The 18,820-nt window shown below is 42.5% G+C and overlaps 1 protein-coding gene across 1 annotated transcript in view; it reads right to left on the bottom strand.

Annotated features, from left to right (window-relative positions):
- FZD3 (frizzled class receptor 3) overlaps positions 1-18,820 on the bottom strand; it is a 60,356-nt gene that overhangs the window by 9,947 nt on the left and 31,589 nt on the right. Inside the window, exon 4 of the mRNA XM_040552399.1 lies at positions 17,308-18,325. Within this exon, the coding sequence (XP_040408333.1) occupies positions 17,308-18,325 (1,018 nt within the window). The remainder of the gene's footprint in view (positions 1-17,307; positions 18,326-18,820) is intronic.

Genomic DNA, 18,820 nt, shown 5'->3' with positions numbered 1-18,820 from the left:
CATTTGTATTTCTTGATGGAGTCTGACTGCATTGTGCCAGAGCCATCAGGCGCTGTGATGTGCGGTACTGCTCATACTGAATATAGCACAAGCCCCTGCTTCACTAAGTAAAATATATTATTCCCACAAAAATATTGTATTAAATCAATTGATGTCAAAACTTCTGGCCTGGTATATTTGTGCTGGGTGTTACAAATAATTCCAGGCAAAAACAGAAATAAAGAAATACAACAAATACCTTCAGGTGCAGGGAAGCACATCCTGCTCTCTGGCAAAACAAGTTATTAAACATCACTGCGCACGTTTCTCGACCATGAGCTTCTTTGCACCAAGCCAGCAATTCAAGTAGGAGCACATATTAGACTCAGAAATCATTAGTACTGAAGTGACTGCACCTGCTTTAAACAACCTCTACCTGCGGATTATGAGACATTTACAGTTATTAACATAGGAAAAACCAAAGCTGAAAGTACTACTCCAGGAATATAAAACTGTAAGTATCAGGTGCTTAAACCCAAAGCCTCCGAGCCCCTTTCCAAGAAGTCCTGATGTCATTCCAAGCCCCAAACATTGCCGTTTTCTTTCATTAAACACAGAACAGGTTGCACAGCTTTGAACAGCAGCGAAACTGCACAGATCTCCCTCGTGTTCACCCACTGAAACCCAGGGGATTCCCACTTTTGCTATGCTGCATGGCTATCTGGGAGGAGTCAAAAATACAACTTACAATGCAAATATTACCAACTTTGACATGGTTACATATATTCCTGATACATGAAATTATAATTTGACCTGGAACATCCAAACTTCACCCACTCCTTTAGTCAAACGCAAAACATTCTCCAAAAGCATCTGCTAACTTGCTCTGCTTTACTGCCCAACCACAGCACTGAGAGTTGTAGAAATAAGGGTATTTATTTATAGTAAATCCCAACTGACGGCGAGTATAATAATGCTGAGACTGTTTCAGCAGCACTTCTAATTTAAAATTATTTTTCATATGTGCTCAGCTTCCAAAGCTCAGCTTGCCTCTTGCAATCCGCACGATTGCTGAGAGCATCCAGGTCCCTGGGACCACGGAGCCAAGGCAACAGCGGCAGCAATTCCAGCACCACCAAACATCTCGCCCTCCCTTACAAGCCATACAACTTCTACGTGTATGAAGATGACAGTGAAAACTGGGCAAGATCCTCAGTTTCTCTTTATATTCTTGGAGAAAAATGATGAAGGGAATATATAATATATCGTGCAGTCCTAGGGGCTGCAGACGACGACCCTTCCCTGTCTGCAGAGATGATAACGTTCTCCTCTTCTCCAGCCTGTTAGTTCACCTTGGGCAATTCTTTGAAGAAATCCTTTGGCAAATTTGAGGCTAGAGAGAAGTCACCCAAATTTGGGGTGAAATGAAGAAAATTAACTGAGACACCCAGGTCTATGGTGCCTATACGGCACTTAATGAACTTTCAATCTGCATTTCAAAAAAAAATCAGGATATAAGCAAATGTCTTTGAGCTTAAATACACGCACACTTTAAGCACTACTTGGGTTTATATGCCTCCTTAGGAGTGAGGAAATTAGGAAACATATAAAGAAACTGTATATATTTGTTGTTCTTTCTTCTAGAAGTATTTCAACTTAAGAATGGAAAAGGATTGCGACACTGAAGTCTAGTGGAATATATAGTTTGGGAATTGAGAAATGGCAAGAATAATAAGTTTTTCTTTTAAAATTGTATTCTCAGAGAAAATCTCTCTCTAGTAAGAGGTTGTGAATGAAAATGTGGGAGTCCTTTTATGAGAACAACTATGAGATGCACAAAAACTACACCACTGGTACTGTTTGCTACAAATATCAAACTTCATTCCAAAAACATCCCTGAAAGCTAAACTATTGGTGTAATTAAACAGAGAGAAAGAAACTGAAACACGGCTTTGAGAATTAAAAATGAACATACAGCTTATTCGAAACTTCCCTGGTGAAACTTGATTTTACCCTCCCAAACACCCAGCTGGATGTCCACGACATTTAAAAGTACTCCTTCAAATACAATTGCTGCATAGTTATTCTGAACTCGTACACAAAATATTTCCCAAATAAAGACACCTGGAGTTATCCTCTGGATATCTACGCTGACCAGCCCAGCAAAGGCAGCCTGTCTCCATTCGGCTCTGCTTTATAAAGTGCATGCTATGTACTTACTGCAGCTGTAAGCATCAAGAAGAGATTTAAGAGTATTTTAGTAAGGAGAGTTGAAAGTGTCCTTCGTTACATTTTTGGGTTACAAGACGCTGATGTACTGCAGTCATTTCCCTATGGTAACATGCTACTTCCCTCCACCCTTCAGGCAGAGACAGGGAACATCCTCACACCATTCCCCAGTGGAAGGGGATTTAGTTATTCAGCTTCTGAAGCAGGTATCTAAGGGGGTACTTGCTCACAAAATACCCTTTGCAACTGCAGCACCATCCAGCTCACCTTAGCTGCCTAATTTTAGGAGCTCAGTGTCAACCACAGATTACGCATTACACTAATTTCCCTCAAAATCAGATCTGCACGAGCATCAACTTCAACTCTCAGCCTTGTTCTGTAAGCAATCCAAGTTGCGAAAAGCTAATAAAAGGTTCCACCGTGCATCTAAAAATAGAGGGCGACTATTTGAGCTACAAACACTGCTCCATGTAGCAGCTCTCAAATATTACTTTTTTTGGCACAGACGGAGAAGCATGAATCACTTCAGAAAAGCGATCCCTTCAATATTTACAGATTGAGCTCCGCTGCAGATGCAGCCAAAGAGGAAAAAACCTCAAAGTAATACTACTGGATAGGTCTACAACATGTTATCAGCAGAAATAACTGAAGGTCTACCAAGTGATTTAATTCAGTTGTTTCTTCGGTTTCCCACTTGGCACTGTTGCTGGCCGCTTGGCATCGTAGGCAGCGTTGATCGCTTTTGAGCTGAGCTCTCCTCTTCATCACGTTCAGGAGGCCTTCAGACCACCTTGTTACGGTTCAACTGGCTCAAATCTAGAGACACAGCTCTCCTCTGGACCTTACGGAGCTGTGCTAATGCTCTCCTTTCTAGGTAAGGGCCTGCCCTGCAGGTACGCTCGACATCGGGAGCCGCCTTCCCTTGGGATAGCAGAGCAGTGGCAGCCAGTGGCCATGGCTTTTGAGATGAGAACCTCTCCAAGAGGACAGATGACTCTGGTGGTGCTGCTCCATCTTCCCTCGTACCTGACCGCCTTCCTGCATCCACAGGAGGGGCTCACACACTCCAGCAACGCAACTCGGTGTTTGGCAGAGCCAGCAAGATTCGGCTGGCGTCGTCCTTCAGCGGCAGCCTGCACACGGAGCCTGCAGCCGCTGCACAGGCACGGTAACAAAATCTCAACAAGCTTCACGTGGGTTCCCGTGTGAACGCAGGATTGTAGGGATCTAAGCTGAATCTGCCTTGCTGTGCAGCTCTAGGTCTCCAGAGGCTTTCAGCTAACAGGAAAAAAAAACAGGCAGTGAGACGCAGATGCAAGAGGGGTGGTTGTGTTGAGACATGTACCGCAAGCAGCACGGGTACCGCTGTTTCGCCCAGCGAAGAGCAGCCCACGAGTTCTGCCAGGTATGGAGATCGCCCAGGCGATAACGAGGCTCCGTGACCCGCTCCCGCGGCGAGCCGGCGCTGCCCTCGGTGCGCACGAGACCTCGGTGTCAACGCTTTGTTTCCCCGCCGAAGCTCCCAGTAGCAGGTGTTCAGAAAGGAGGTTAAAAACATCAATTTCGGCATTCCTCCGGGGAAAAACAATGCCACTTTGTAGGCGCACTGTTCGTTTAAGATGCTTATATAACTAATTTCTGAATATTTTCCCCTCCTGCCCCTGAACGATCAATCACGGTTGCTTTTTAGTGGCAGAGCCCAGTGGCCTCTTCCCACTGCAGTGTATGAAATCACAAATTAATGAGCTTGCTGCACATGTGAAGTGAAAGCACAAACCCAACACCTGTCCCCCTCCTTTGGGGCACGGTTCCACAATAAGACCGATCATTCGATATTTCCCTAAGGATAAAAAGCAATGAAATTCAAATTAACCCATCCTTTTGTTGAGAATAGGAAAAGTGGGGGGAAAGACCAAAGGGAATGTGATCCAGCAGTCTCGCTTTCATAACCATTTCCATCACTGTCATTGCTTTGAAATTCAGAATATTACACTGACGCTGCTCATTTCCCAGCAAAATGCAGCGGCATTTTTCTCTGCAAACTAAAATTATTTTCCCAGTTTATTAAAATCTTGCAACTCTCCTGTTTTACCCAACAAGCAAACGAGGATCCATGCAACCATTCTGGCTGCCAGACAACACAAGCAGAATTGAGAAACTAAAAGCAACTATAAAACAGTAATGGCTAAGCTGATTTATCCCTCGTTTAAGAGCTACTGAGGAAGCCAGCACATCCTTCAGCAGCTTCAGAATGGTGCAAGTCTGGGTGAAGCAGCCACACCAGGATCAGGAGACTTCCCCGCATCCGAAAGAAACAAAAGGAAACTTTTCTGGCTCTAAATACCAAAAGCCACATGGCTCAGATGGCATCTAGACTATTCCGAGCAGAATAAACACGAACATTCAGGGCCTGGAGTGCTGAATTTCCGAGGTCGCTGCTATCACACGAGAAAACTGCCGCCCCTTGTTTCTTGCTCCCAACTGTGCTTTCCTCAGCTGCAGAGGCATGAAAGCGCCATCCATCTACTTTGCCCATTGGCTCACAGTAAAACAATTAAATGGTTAGAACAATTACGAAAAAGCATTACAAACTCTTCTCCAGAATTACTTAATAACTACCGAGTGGCTGTATAACCAGGGTGGAAATGAAAGCAAAGCGATCAGCCTGTGCAGGACTGGGGCCAGTAACAGCTCAGAAACCTCACGCAAGCTAAAAGTAAATAAATAAATAAGGCACTAATAAAAGCTGCAAAATTACCATCGTAATGGGCTATCTGCTGTTCTGGAGGGAATTTATTCACCACAGAAGTTAGGTGTTAGCTCGGGCACTGCAGATCCATATCAGCGTGCTGAACTCGTCTAAAACACTTTTTTTTTTTCAAGAATTCAATCTAAGTGCCCCAAAAATGCATCCTTATGAAGACTGTCTCTACTGTACAGCTAAAATGCAATGCATTTTAGAAGGATTTCACTTGAATGCAGGAGGCTACAACCTCGGCGAAGATCTTGCTGCTGTCTTACAACAACCTCAGGACACGCTGGTTCTGCGGCTTCAGGAAACAGCTTCTGGGAGCGCATCCTGTCCATCTAGGGAAAGCTGAATCTCAGCAACACTATCAGGAACGTCTTGTCGTTTGTGGCTTTATCTTGAAGTGGAAGACAGCATTCAATCACAGCAACTAATTTTTTAAGTGCTAGCTATGGTTTGTAATTAGAGAGATTGCCCAAGCACCTGCCTTCTGCTTTTTACCCTTGCGAGGAACTGCTATCACAAGTTTCTTAGCACTAAAGGCAGGCATCAAGCGTCAGAAAAGTAAGGCTACTTGAGTGTACCACCATGAGAGAATTGTCCCTTCTCTCCTTCTCCTGTGGTTGTATGAGCTGAAGTTGGACATGCTCTGCAGAGAGAAGAACAATCCAACAATTCCCCACCCAGCACAATTCATTATTCATTTTATTCCTCTTGCCACTGGAATAAAAGAATCATGTCGCAGTTCCTGGGCATGTTCCTCACGCTGGGTCATTTCAGACCCTTTCCCGAGCACCCTGGGAGCTGTAGCTGATGTAACACCTCCAAGGAACCCTTTTTTTCTCCCCCTTGCAGACCTGTGGCTAAGGCAGGGATTAAAATGACAAGGTATCCCTTCAAATCGAGGCACGACTCATCCAAAGGTGTCTAACGCACAGGATGAAACAAATATCTTTTTCTTAAATCTCGGTGTTCACCAAAAAGCGATGTGAAGACAGAGGTTGTGGTTGGCATGGGCTAAAATGGGGCAAAGCATTTAGAGCTGAAACAATGATTTATCAGCAAATGCTGGTTTACTGGCACCCACCACACTCTGCTCCATACAGCTTGAAGATTAAGGCAAGATGAAGGAGATGCCTACCTGAATTACTGGGAAACCTCTCGGATCGGGGATACCGAGGGGTCACTGCGGTGGTTTGTCTGCATTTGGCAAATTTGTCCCGTGGCCAGAGAGGCTGGAAGCTCACCGTTGCCATTCAGAAAAACAAACAGCATTCTGACTTCAGATATTAGCACTTAATTTAGAATTAAACAGAGAGTCAGGAAAACAGAACAAACCAGAAATCTAATGAACCAGAAAATCTGATTTCTGTCAACACAGCTGCTGACAAGATATTTGGATTCAAATCTTTGGCATTATAGACTCTTTCTTAAACTTATTCAATTCTTGCAAGACAAAATTCAGCAACCTTAACTACAGCCAAGCTTGGAACACATCCCCACTCCCAAATCCCGCTGTCTGAGCAGAAACACTTGGCATTAAGATGGGCTGAAAGGAAGATCCTTGGTCAGGCCAAGCCCCGAGCTGCAGCAGGCAGCAGTGACACACAAGCCATTCTGTAACCCACCTCCTTCCTGAAGTTGTGAGCCCCTCCCCGCCTCCAATTTCTCACCTAATTCTCTCCTTTCCAATTAAGTTTAATTCACAACCACGGTATCACCAGGCCAGCACTGCCATTTGACCTCAGCAGCTCTTTTCGTTGTCCATCTGGGTTTCTAAAACCCTAACTGCATCCCTTCTTTTGCAAGGCTACGTACACTCTTACACCCTCCTCCTCCAAAACAAGCTCTGACAGAGCCGTCTTTCTGGCACCCTTTCATTACTTTTCATTTATTTTCTTGTTTTCTTTTTACAGCCTTTTTGGAGCCAACACAATGCAGTCAGCCACATAATGCCGTGCCGGAAGAAACTCGCTGCACACGAGGCGCGATTTGTTCCAATGCTGGTGCTGAGTGAGTAATTGCCGCGCTGTGAAATTGCTGCAGATGAAACCAGAAGCAACAGATTAGTGTAATTTTGCAAAGATACGAACATTAGCCAAACCACAGCTTCAAGCACAAGCATAGAAGTTCGGGGGAGAAGGAACAAATAGTTTTTTTTAGCGCACGTGGTTTTATAAAATATTTCCCTTATTCTCCACAGCAAGAAACTCTGCGTGTGTTAGTCTGGAACTCTTTTCCAAATTATAGTGTGAATGGAATATTAACGATCATTTACATGAGCAGGGCGCTTGGCACGACGGACCCGCAGCTCCTTCCAGCCTCAGCTACTCTCAGGTGCAACACAAAGAGCTCTTAATGCCCTATTTCATAGAATCATGAAGGTTGGAAAAGCCCTCCAAGCTCATCTGGTCCAACCATCCCCCTACCACCAATGTCACCACTGAACCACGTCCCCAAGCACCACGTCCAACCTTTCCTTCTACACAAACCCCCTCTTAGTTCTCTCCCAAAATAGCTGCTTCAGGATTGGAGACGGAAGCCTTTCAGATACCCAAGTTGAGCTGTTAAACACATACAACAACGCATTTTTAGAGAGACAAATCCTGAATTTCAACCAGGAGCCGCAGCATAGTCTGCTCAGAGCCCTGGCACTGGTTTTGGGAGCGTTCTGCTCCTGGCAGATGATACACGTCCTAAGTTTTGATATTGCTTATCAGTCTGGGCACTTTCCAGTTTGGGGTTCGCACTTCAACTCTCTTATGGTGAAAATGCTGTGAAATGGCCCTGATCTTGGCATTTTTAGAGCAACACAGTAATTTTAACGTAACTCAACATTACAGATAATATATACTAATTTCATAAATTAATATATACTAATTTCATAAATTAATATATACTAATTTCATAATTTTCATATTAATAAGGAAATAACACATAAACAAGTAAAAATCCATATTACTAAGAATATAAAACATGAATGGCAAATGTGAATAAAACTTTTTTTTAGGAAACCCAAATATAGTCTTATTCTTATTTATATAAGAAGATTATACCAAAAAAATATTCTTATGTTCTTCAATTGTATTTTGAAGCTGCAGCTGATTCTTGAGCAGGCTCAGCTGGTGTGGAAAGCAAGCCTTCAGAGATGTTGGGAAGAGATACTGGGTACCGTACCCTATGGCTGCATTTACTTTTCTGGGAATCAGAGTGATTCAGAGAAGCAGTAATTGGAGAAGGATGATGCTGGGGAGCACCGTTTGTTCACATGAATAATTTAAAACTCAAACTTGAAACGTGCGAGTGCCTTTTTTCTTTTCTCTGCATTTTCACGCTATTTAGCCCCGCCACGGCTAAGCCAAGTGGGTGTTTCACAAGATCAAGGCACAAAGAGAGCACGGCAAGAAATCTGGACAAGTCTTATAGGTGAACTTAATTTACATACCTAATTGCATTCCACCATGAAAATAGATCTGTTGTTTTTAAGTATAGTCCTAGTAAGATTTCAGGCTTAGAAAAAAATGGAGAGAATAAATATTTTTCTATTTTCTACTAAATATCTTTCTACTTACAGGTAGTATTCTGAACTGCATTACATTACAGCACTGAGCAAACCTCTCACAACCCTGACGGTGGAGCTGAGCTGGCTGCACACGTAATCCCGTGGCACTATGGAGATGGTGGCTGGAGTTACATCTTCCTGAAAAGCTGAAGCTTTCAGAAGAAAAACTATTGTTAGTGGCATAACCGTCAGAGCTGCTAGCCCTGAGACCAACGATATTGCAATGCGAGCACCTTCCAGTACTGAAGTTTCGGAAATTCCTTGAAAACAAATAATGAGATGATGGAAACCCAAATGGGGACAGGACTAAGCGCAAAGAGGTGCACAATCTCGTGTCTCCGGGCTGGCAGGACGAGCCCTGCAGTAGTCAAGGGATGCTACAGAGAGCCCAACAAAAGCCACCTGAGTGAAATTCACTTAGATTCGCTGAGATTTTGGCAAAATGTACAGTCAACGCCAAATTAAAGATCTATCTGCAAGCTCGTCTACAGCTATTTCAACAGCACTGTCCAAGATCTCAGCGCGACTCCAAAACCCAGTGATGGGAGTCATAATCATCACTGAACGCATCATTCTTTAGAATTTTCAACACAAATTATATGTGATTTCCTTTAATTTTTTAGCTAAATCTTTGTTGAGGTGGCTAACGCATGTACTGCAACATTAAATTCTGACTGTTACCAACGACTGGTGCCTCAAAACCAGAGAAAACAGAGCTCCTGACTTCATGGTTTTGCTGCCGTGTTAATAGCCATGAAAACCATCAGCAGAAAAAGAGCGCTCCCCTAATAATCAGAATTAAAAGCTGCTATAGATATATAACATGTTTATTATAAAGAAATTTGAGTGAAATTGAAAACTCAAAAGCAGCAAGATCTGACCTCCTTGGGCAAGCAGCCTTCAGCAAAATAGCGAATAAAAAAATCTACAAAAAAAAAAAGGAAAAGGTGACCTTAAGGAGTCAAGCAGGGACATGGCCAGCTCAGCCAGTCTGAAGATAATGGCTGAGAAGTCAACACTTCTTTGTCTCTAATTCAGCCAACCCAATTAAAAAAAAAAAAAAAGAAATGACTCACGTGAATGAAATGATTGCTTTCACTCAGTATGTTAATTGACTGGAAATCATATGCATGCCAAGGTGAGATAAGAGAATACACTGCATCCTCTGCAGGATTTATCAGTCCTCTATGTGCAAGGAGCGAGCACTGATTTACTAAGGCTAAAAATAAAGCTAAGAAATTAGCTGGAATATATTCTTTTTCCTAGGTCTGTAAAACAGGAGAAATTAACTGACTCACTCCTAGAAAAACGATGTAATCCTGTGATTACTATTCTTTTGCTGAGCTGACATTACTTTTGTTTTTGAAAGAAGTTGAGTTCGTAATTCGGATTTGCTCAGTCTCTTCTGAGTAAACAGCAATATGGAAAATACGTTTTTACCTCGCTTTTTTTTTCTTTTTTGGAGGACAGAATAATTACATTCAACAAGCAAGAAGCAATTCCTTAGGGCAGATTTAAGCAAATCCATTACCTCTTCTAAGAGGAATTCTAAACAATAACTAATGAAAAAAGAGGGAGGAGGAGAAGTCTAGGTTTATAGACATCTCTAAATATATTCTCTTTATGCCTGTGCCACACACAAATGGTGCTAAGACATTTCTCAACAAAGCCTCTTTTCTTTATCCAGCTCAGAGCACTCCCCCGCATGTTTCTGAAGACCCACTGTAACACAGATGGTAAAACAGCTGAGACATTTTGTATTTAAAAAGATCACGGTAAAACCCCCGATTAGGGAAGAAAATTGCAAAAACCAGCAAATGCAGTGTATTGCTGCAAATTAAAACGGGGAAACTCCATCCCAACGCAATTTGCACCCCAAAAAGCAGGCTCTGCGTCTCAACAATTACTTCTTGTCACTGTTTTTGGCAAGATGTTTGCAAGCCCCATCTTTTCTTCTCTTTGGTCCGCGTGTGCAATTGTTCTAAAGCATTTGTGCATGAAAATAAAGCCTGTGTCAACAGGGGTTACACTTCACTCGCAGGGCAGCCATGGGAAAAGACAGGCTGCGACAAGAGCATTTCTTAAGTGCATGCGAGTCAACTTTGCCATCGCAAAATTTTAAATCCTTTCTGTAAATTCAAATTTCTATCAAGATTTTTTTTTGGGAAAAAAAAAAAAAGTAGATTATTCTGCGTGTATAAAAGCCAAATACAAGTACAGGCTGCAAAACCTGAGCTGAAAGTTCAGCAGCACATCTCTGGGTCTCTTTTGCTCCTGTGCAATTTCTTTCAAAGACAGCACCACAAGCTGCAAGGTTGAGCAGAGGGAAGGAACTGCAAAGCAGATGACTAAACGCTCCCATACATACACCTGGCTCGCAGCCTACCAGTACTTTACCACCGGGGTCGCTTCTCAGTTGGCACCCGTTCATAAGAAAGCTTCCCCGTGTTGAAAGGGTTCTGCAAGAAGCTATGCGCAGTCTCTGGTTTCAGTAACGTTCCTGCGGTGTTTGTTCAGGGCACCAAGCAGAAAGGAAAGGAAGGACGAGCCCACGCCAAGAGGGAATTAAGCTCACTTGGAAGCGTTTCCCCCACCCCCGTTACACGGGCAACCTTTAGAGAAGGATGCAAAACAAGCAGATAAAGCCATTTCTAATTGCCAGTGAGCCAAGAGGCTGAAATGGAGAGATACTTATCTCAAGTGTTAATTTCCACACGTCTAAAGTGACCTCGAAAATTTACAGTAAAAAAAAAATTTTGATTAGATCAAAACGTTTTTGAAAATGGGAAACGGAGTCAACAAATCCTTGAACCTAAAAGCATCAGAAGCTGGGATTAATGCTATTATTAAAATCAATTTCTCTGATATTAATTGTCAATGCATTAAAATAATCTGTAACGTGGTTCAACTTAAACATTAACAGAAATATATTAGCAAGCTTTGTTTTCCCTTGTGCCTGTACCAGATACATATAACTGCCACCGACAGACAAGAGGCACTATTAAGAAAACATTCCTTCCTTTTAAGCTGCTGGTATCTTAGGTAACCACAATTAATCCTCTCTTTTCTATCTGACACCAGCAATGAACACAAGTGAGTGGGTGAGAACTCCCATGGTCGGGAGCAGCCCATTTGACATCACTGCATGGCGAGACTGGAGCCTTGTCTCTGAGTGCAACAGATAAAGCAGAGAGGAAAAAAGAGCCAGGACTGACCGTCTGTTTCTGTTGCTGATAGAAATGACATTCAGCATTACATCTTCTTAAAGCATCGCTCTTAATAGTTAACTCCCTAAAAAAAAATCAAGGAGGTTTTAATTTTTTAAAGATAAGATCACAAGGAAAATAGAAAAGGCTTGTAGAGATAGGCATAGTAACCAGGGAAAGGGAGGGACACACAAAAAGAAAGCAAAATCCCAACCTCTCCTCTCCCTGCCCCCAAAAATAGCCCTAGAATTTTCCAGCAAAACTCCTAACATAAATATATTTAAATAAGAGCAAATGTGACCTCTTCAACCAAACAATAAATTAAGGCAGGGTACAATTCATCTGAATATCCAACAAATCACTCCAAAAATGCCCATTCCTCTGCCTTAGGTAGAAAAGGGAGCAAGGATAACTGGCTCAGATGGAGACATCTGAAATTAGATACATGGGGATCAATGACGGGTCCCCATTATTTTACTTCTGAAATTCCACTGCTTTATATGAGGCCAAGCCCAAAAGCTAACAAAACAGATGACAAAGCGGTGCAGACATTGTGCACTTGCCCAGTGCTGTTCACAGGTTAAGTCTGTCATAAAACGACTCCACAGCTGGATATCTGCGTTTCAGAACCTTCCATCTCTACACGCTCTCTTGTCACTACTTTTCCTTCTGGTTCCGGGCTTAGGAATCTACCCAGAATATACTGCAACAATGACTGGACATTCAGCACCCAGCACAGAACCGAGCTCCTAATGAAAAATAAGAAAAAGAAAGTGAGTTTACAACACAAAACTGAACTTATCCTGCTATCAAGTCTTCCCCGTCTACAGTAAATCCTATGTGCTACCCACATCTCCCTCCAATCTTCTAAACACCACCGACAAGATAAGCAGGCAGCACCACGTTTACTCTTAGCACTAAAGCGTTTCAACCCAACAAAACTTTTTGCCCCCATGGGTGGGCAAGTTATGCATATCACGTCACAAGCAAAGATAATTCATGTTCCATTTCTCAAGGACTCGCAGTAGGGTAGCGAATGTCTTTGAAATATCTTCTTTCTTTCTTCTCTTTAATATCTAAATGAGACGTCTTTCCCACCAGCACAGTGCCTAGCCCAGCCCTGAGGCATTTGCGAAAGCTCCGGAGAGTCTGTTTACACTCGGATTGAACAGAAACATACCTTAACTCAAGACCTTTACTTTGCTTGAAACCTGATTTTGCGGATCAGTCCAATTAACCTTTTCAGGCCTAAACTACCTTAGACAGTTCAATTATGTGAGTAATAAAAGAGGTAAAAGCTTTTAACATCCATTAACTGCCACTCCAAGAGAGCCAGGCCGTATCGACCACGTGAACTCCTACTTTTCATAGGAGGAACGTACATTACAACCATCCTTGGAGACAGCCTTACGTCGCTATTTCACTTTGTAGCCAAATTTATCTCAGTTTAGAGACGTATTTCCATGGATTGGGGCAGGTCGTTGTGTCCCAGTTTGATCGCCTTTGTCATTGCCCAGAGGAACAAACCTCTGCCGGTCTCCTTGTACAGAACAAAACGCTGCTGTGCCTGGAGATCAAGCATATGTAATGGTGCCTGTATGCACCTCAACCTTTTTTAATCCTTTTACCTCATCTCAGATATATCTGAGAACAGATTTCTGATGCAAAGGTGAACTTCCAGCTTTTATATCAACAGGAATTCAGACCCCGACTGGGCACAATCCTGGGTTGACCCTGCCTGAGCAGCAGGATTGGAATAGGTGACATCCAGAGCCTCTTCAACCCAATGGATTCTGCAATTCTGCGAAGGGACTGGCCAAAGTCACATCCCAGCCCAGCACCCGAATTTGGTACCGAGGCACAGCACGCTCCATCAACACACAAGGTAGAAATTGTGACAGAGGAGAGACAAACCGACAGCTAACCTTTGGGTCAGGATTGAGACTGAAAAGCCAAGGCAGTATGTAGAACCTGCTAAGAATGGCCAAAATTATCAAAGACATAGTGATGAAAGATAGTCACGTTGGACATTTTCTCAGTGATAACAAAGGCTTAAAGCTTGACTCTGCGTTGCATTAGGAGCACGCAGAACCTCACCTCCCCAATGCCCCACCCGGAGCCCAACGTTACGGAAATCCAGCGCTCGGCTCTGGGGCTGAATGACGGCATCGGCAGAACCATCTCTGTTACAAAGAGAAGCAGCAGGAGCAGCAGAAAAGCACGTAATCGCAGCAAAACAGATGACTAGACGGGATTATTTCGTTATTGGGTTGTGTCATGCTTCCGTGCTTTTTTCCCTGATTTCTGCACGTTATCTCAATACCAAATTGTACTGTACTCTCACAAAAAAGATAATATATGAGAGATCAGGTCAGAATTTTAAGGCACACAGCCCAGCTACAATGCTGCGTGTTTACGATGGGGGTACTAGGTTCTATAGCTAGTGAAAAATAATTTTTTTTACGTTGTACAAACTCTTATTCCACAAAAACAGAAATCCATTTTTTGAGGCCAAGCGTGAATTTCTTTTTTAAGGCACTGAGTTAAAAGTGGGATATCAACAAAAAAATCAGCTTTCATTTGAATATTACTGTGCTGAAAGTAGACTACAAAGGCACTGCTTCCCCCTCAAGAAAATGAACGTACTGACCTTGGTGAGATTGGAACGGGATGGACTACGACATTTTTAGGCTGCTGTGAGCAGGTAATTCACAGAGGAGTAACACTGACTGCAACCAGAGCACATCACTGCAACTACTCTGAATAGTCCTAGCATCAGAAGCCATACAAATGAATATTTCTGGTAACTACTTACTCAATTTGCCGTTATTCATACTGAAAGATGGATGATCTAACACAGAAACCTTGATATTTTAAACTCATTTAAGAAATTTGCCCAGGCTGACACAAAACTCGGCTCCCTGAGTTCTTCGCTCTCCCAAACCTGTTTAAGTCGTTAAACATAAAAACGGTGCATATACCCTGCAGTGGGCAAAGTGCGACTAAATTTCTTAATCCTTAGATACACTGAATGTACTGTAAATAAACCCAACCCCTCAATGTACTAGTTGGCTTTTCCTTGCTAAAGGAGACTCGAGGAAACAATATTCGCTCTGCTCGATTTTTGATGGGTCATCTTGGAGCTCATCTGAGCCTCACAGGCCTGGTACGAGAGGGACAACAGCCGCCTTTTTTTTTTTAACCTGCACTTGCTGCCCAGGCTGCAGATTCAAGCTCCTACCTGACCTGCAAATGCTAGAGAAATGTGAGGACTGGGCTGTGCTCATGGGGAGAGAGCTGCTGCTTGCTTTTACAAACCCTCCGCATTCTTCCTCATCTTTCCCAGCACCTTGGAGGGGCAGGGCAGGGTAACACCAGCTCCCGTTTGCCCTGCACCTCTTCCTGCAAGAGAGGGAATATCGATTTCCTGTCTTTGTGGGGAAAAAAATAAAGATTTATTTATATGGGTGAGCTTTACACTGGTCAGATTAACGGAAACAGCAGGAATGGCACGAATCTAATCCTGTAAGGCTAGACAGAAGAACAAAACATTTCACAAGGCAGATGCCTCCCAGATCCAACACCGTGATACGTGGCCAGGTCAACCCAGGAAGCATCCAGGCTGCCAGAAATCAAGGTCAAAGCATAAAACTATCTTTTCGCTTCCTCCATTTTGGGGGTTATTTAGTTCCAGGTGTTGGAAAACGTGTGCCAATGCAAGCAGCAGATTCCAACTACCACAACTCCATCTAAGCCATGCATATAAAACATACGCCCACTGTGAAATCAACTGCTACTCTCAATTTAGGATTTTTTTTCTTCTAATATGGAAGAAGCTGATATTCTAATGTCAGGACCCAAAATTCAAATATTTAAAATTAAATACCATCAAGGCTTAAAAAAAATATGGTGTTATTTTGCAAGCGATACTCTCTAGGAAGCTTTAAATTTTCCCCTCATTTAGTAATTTATTTTACTTGCACGAACTAAGCATAAAATGATTTTTCCCCACTGCTTTGGAAATTTGTTTTAATTATAAGTCTGGGTAGTGTAATTGGGGAAGCATGTTTAGCTTACAAAAAAAAAATTGGATGGGTTAGAAGAAAAATCCTTCTAACACTCCCTAGGCTCTACGGGTCCTTCAACCCAATTTGACGTGAATGAAACCATTATTGTTCTTTTGACTCCTGCTGAGCCATTATGTTAACGGTTTTCTAGAGACTTGGGTAGCATTTTACTACATGTTTTCATTATTCCACCAGGCAGGATTTTGGTCCTTAGACAGCAGAGGTTTCAATATTTAAAATACTCTTTGTTCTACGTTCTGAGAAAGCAATACGCATTTTAGATTGGCATATGGGTGGGTATTTGGAATTAACTGAGAAAACTCTGTCCCTCTCTTTCCCTCTTTTTAGACATCAATCAATTTAACATATTAAGAACTGCAGCAATGAAGAGTCAATCAAGCAAATGAAACTGAACACACCCACTGACAGATATTTCCTGCCATAAAAATGCTCACACATTGGATGGAAGAGTCACACCCTAATAAAATTTAACAGAGAAAACAATAAAAAGGGTTAAAAGGTAATAAAAGGATTATTATCAAGCTACATAAACTAAGCCAAACCTTTAAGTGATATTTTATTGCATTAAAATGCGAGCTTTGATAACCCAGCTGGTGTTTTAACTGCTTTAGAGCAAAAATACTAACTTTTTTTTTTAAATGCTTGTGCAGCTCTGTAATAAATGGTTGCCGTACAATCCTCTTGAAATTAAGTTATTTTTTGCATCTTATTTGACAGCATTTAAGAAATACCATTCCAAAACCAAGTTGCTACTTTGGCTCAAAAAAGGCAAGCAGGATTCAAGTAATTGATACTTACACAAATACTTTCTTTGCAACTGCACCAGCGTAACAGTGACGTAAACTGGGGACAGTTTGGTATCTAATGCTCTTACTGTCTGCTGTTCTGTGACAACTCAGTTAAACACAGAGTAGGTACGTGTAATTTTCTTTACCAACCAGCACTGATGAGCTGTAACCTCTGGTTTTCTTCAGCAGACATTTCAAGTAAGATTTTATGTTTCTGACACATTCATAGATTGCTTTAAAATGAGCACAGAACCCGTAGGCTGATCGAGGCAACAAAACCATTACAGGAGAACAAGCACTTGAAAAAGCAGTAAGGAGGCTGACGACAACTGAGCTTAAATGCCAAACTCCTTCAGAGCAGAACTTCTATCACATATCTAAAGGCCAAAAATAAACTCATTAAGATGTGTTCTTGAAGTCAGTTTAAAATAGCATCTTATATCCTGTGTAGGTTCCATATGGACCAGAAACTCCAAAGCTATTAGCTATAAAAAGAAGCACCACGCAGCTGATGCAAACCTCCAATTTCCCAACAATACTTAGTCTTCCAGAAGGCCCAACACATTATCCAAATAACTTGAGAACGGTAAGAAACTTCCCTTGCAGGAATAGCAGCACTTTGAGTTAGGGATGACAATTAAGGCTTAGCATAACCCCTCAATATCCAGTTTTTGCACTCCTCAACATGTCATATTGATTTCCTCACCTGGTAGGGACACGGGATGTGATATTCCCTGCAGCGTTCTTGAATCCACGTCGTCTCCCACACACCTCGATAAGCCTGCTCATAGAAATAGCAGCCAATTACAACCAACAGTGGCACGAGGTACAGAACACTGAACACGCCAATCCGGATCATGAACTTCACTAGCTTGTCCTGGTTCTCCTTTTCTAATGGGATTTCAATGCGAACCCGATTGAGAGAGATAATGCCAGCTAGCAGAAGGGAAACTCCGACAACAACATAGAGGCAGAGGGGTGCGAGTACAAAGTATCTTAATGCATCCACATCATAGAGGCCAACAAAACATACGCCGCTAATATTGTCACCTTCAATTTTATTCATTGCTAAGAGGATGATGGTTAGAGTTCCTGGAATGCCCCAGGCACTGGCGTGGAAGAGCAACGCTTTCTTCTCGATCGCTTCGCTGCCCCATTTTGGCACGGCTGCCAAGAACCACGTGATGGTAAGAATGACCCACCAAACACTGCCAGCCATGGTAAAGAAATAGAGTACCATGAAAAGCATGGTACAAGCTTTGTTGTGAGAGCCCTGGGTCACTGTGGAAGCCTTGTACTGGGCAGGGCTCGATGCGTTACACGCTACTCGGTCTTCAAGCAGAAAGCCAATGAAGAAAATTAATGACACCATCATGTAACAGACAGCATAAAATATTATCGGTCTTTCTGGATAGCGAAATCTTGTGACATCGATCAGAAAAGTTAAAAAAGTAAACAAGGTAGCAGAAAGGCAGACGATGGAGATCACTCCGATGAAGTAGCGAGCAAAGGAGAGCTCTTCACGACGAAAGTACATATTTGGGCAAGGAGGGGAACAGTCCCGTACCCTCAGGAAAGAGTAACCCAGATCAGGGTCGATTTTCAACTCTCGAGGACACCAAAAGCCATAATCTCTCTGCACTGCCATTGGGGCCTCTTCTGTGGGCTCCCCACCTAAATTGAGGTCAACAAGGCGAGGATATGGCTCATCACAATCCGGGAATCTAGAAAGTAAGAAAAGAATTATTTACAAGAAATACACACACACACACACTCTGCAAAGCCCAGTAACATCATTTATTTGTCTGATTTTAGACACACGGACTGGAGAGAAAGCAATGTTAATCCAAATAATGGGTAATGAGTGAAATACCACATTATACATAAACCAAGTCTAGAACTTATTTTCCCAGACTTCAGTGGATGGTGAAACTGTACAATAGGTTTAAAAATAGAGAAATAAATGGACGAGGTGCCTATTGGGGCCTTAAGCATAAAGGTGAGGATAAAAAGTCCATCTCAGGATGTCTCTAAATTTAGGTTTACAGTAAACTGAGGTGATGCGCCTAAGGAAGAATGATTTTATAGATCATTTTAAACCCCTTCCCTATGCTACCGCACTAGCTGCTATCAGACAGGACAGTGAGCTAGTTAGAGCAAAAATGCAGCCTAGCACTGCTACTGTCATTAATAAATGAAATTATGATGAAGATACTCCT

This window comes from Cygnus olor, chromosome 3 (assembly GCF_009769625.2).
Source record: "Cygnus olor isolate bCygOlo1 chromosome 3, bCygOlo1.pri.v2, whole genome shotgun sequence".
Lineage (NCBI taxonomy): Eukaryota > Metazoa > Chordata > Aves > Anseriformes > Anatidae > Cygnus > Cygnus olor.
The sequence above is the reverse complement of the archived record's forward strand: the minus strand, read 5'-3'. Positions and strand labels throughout refer to the sequence as shown.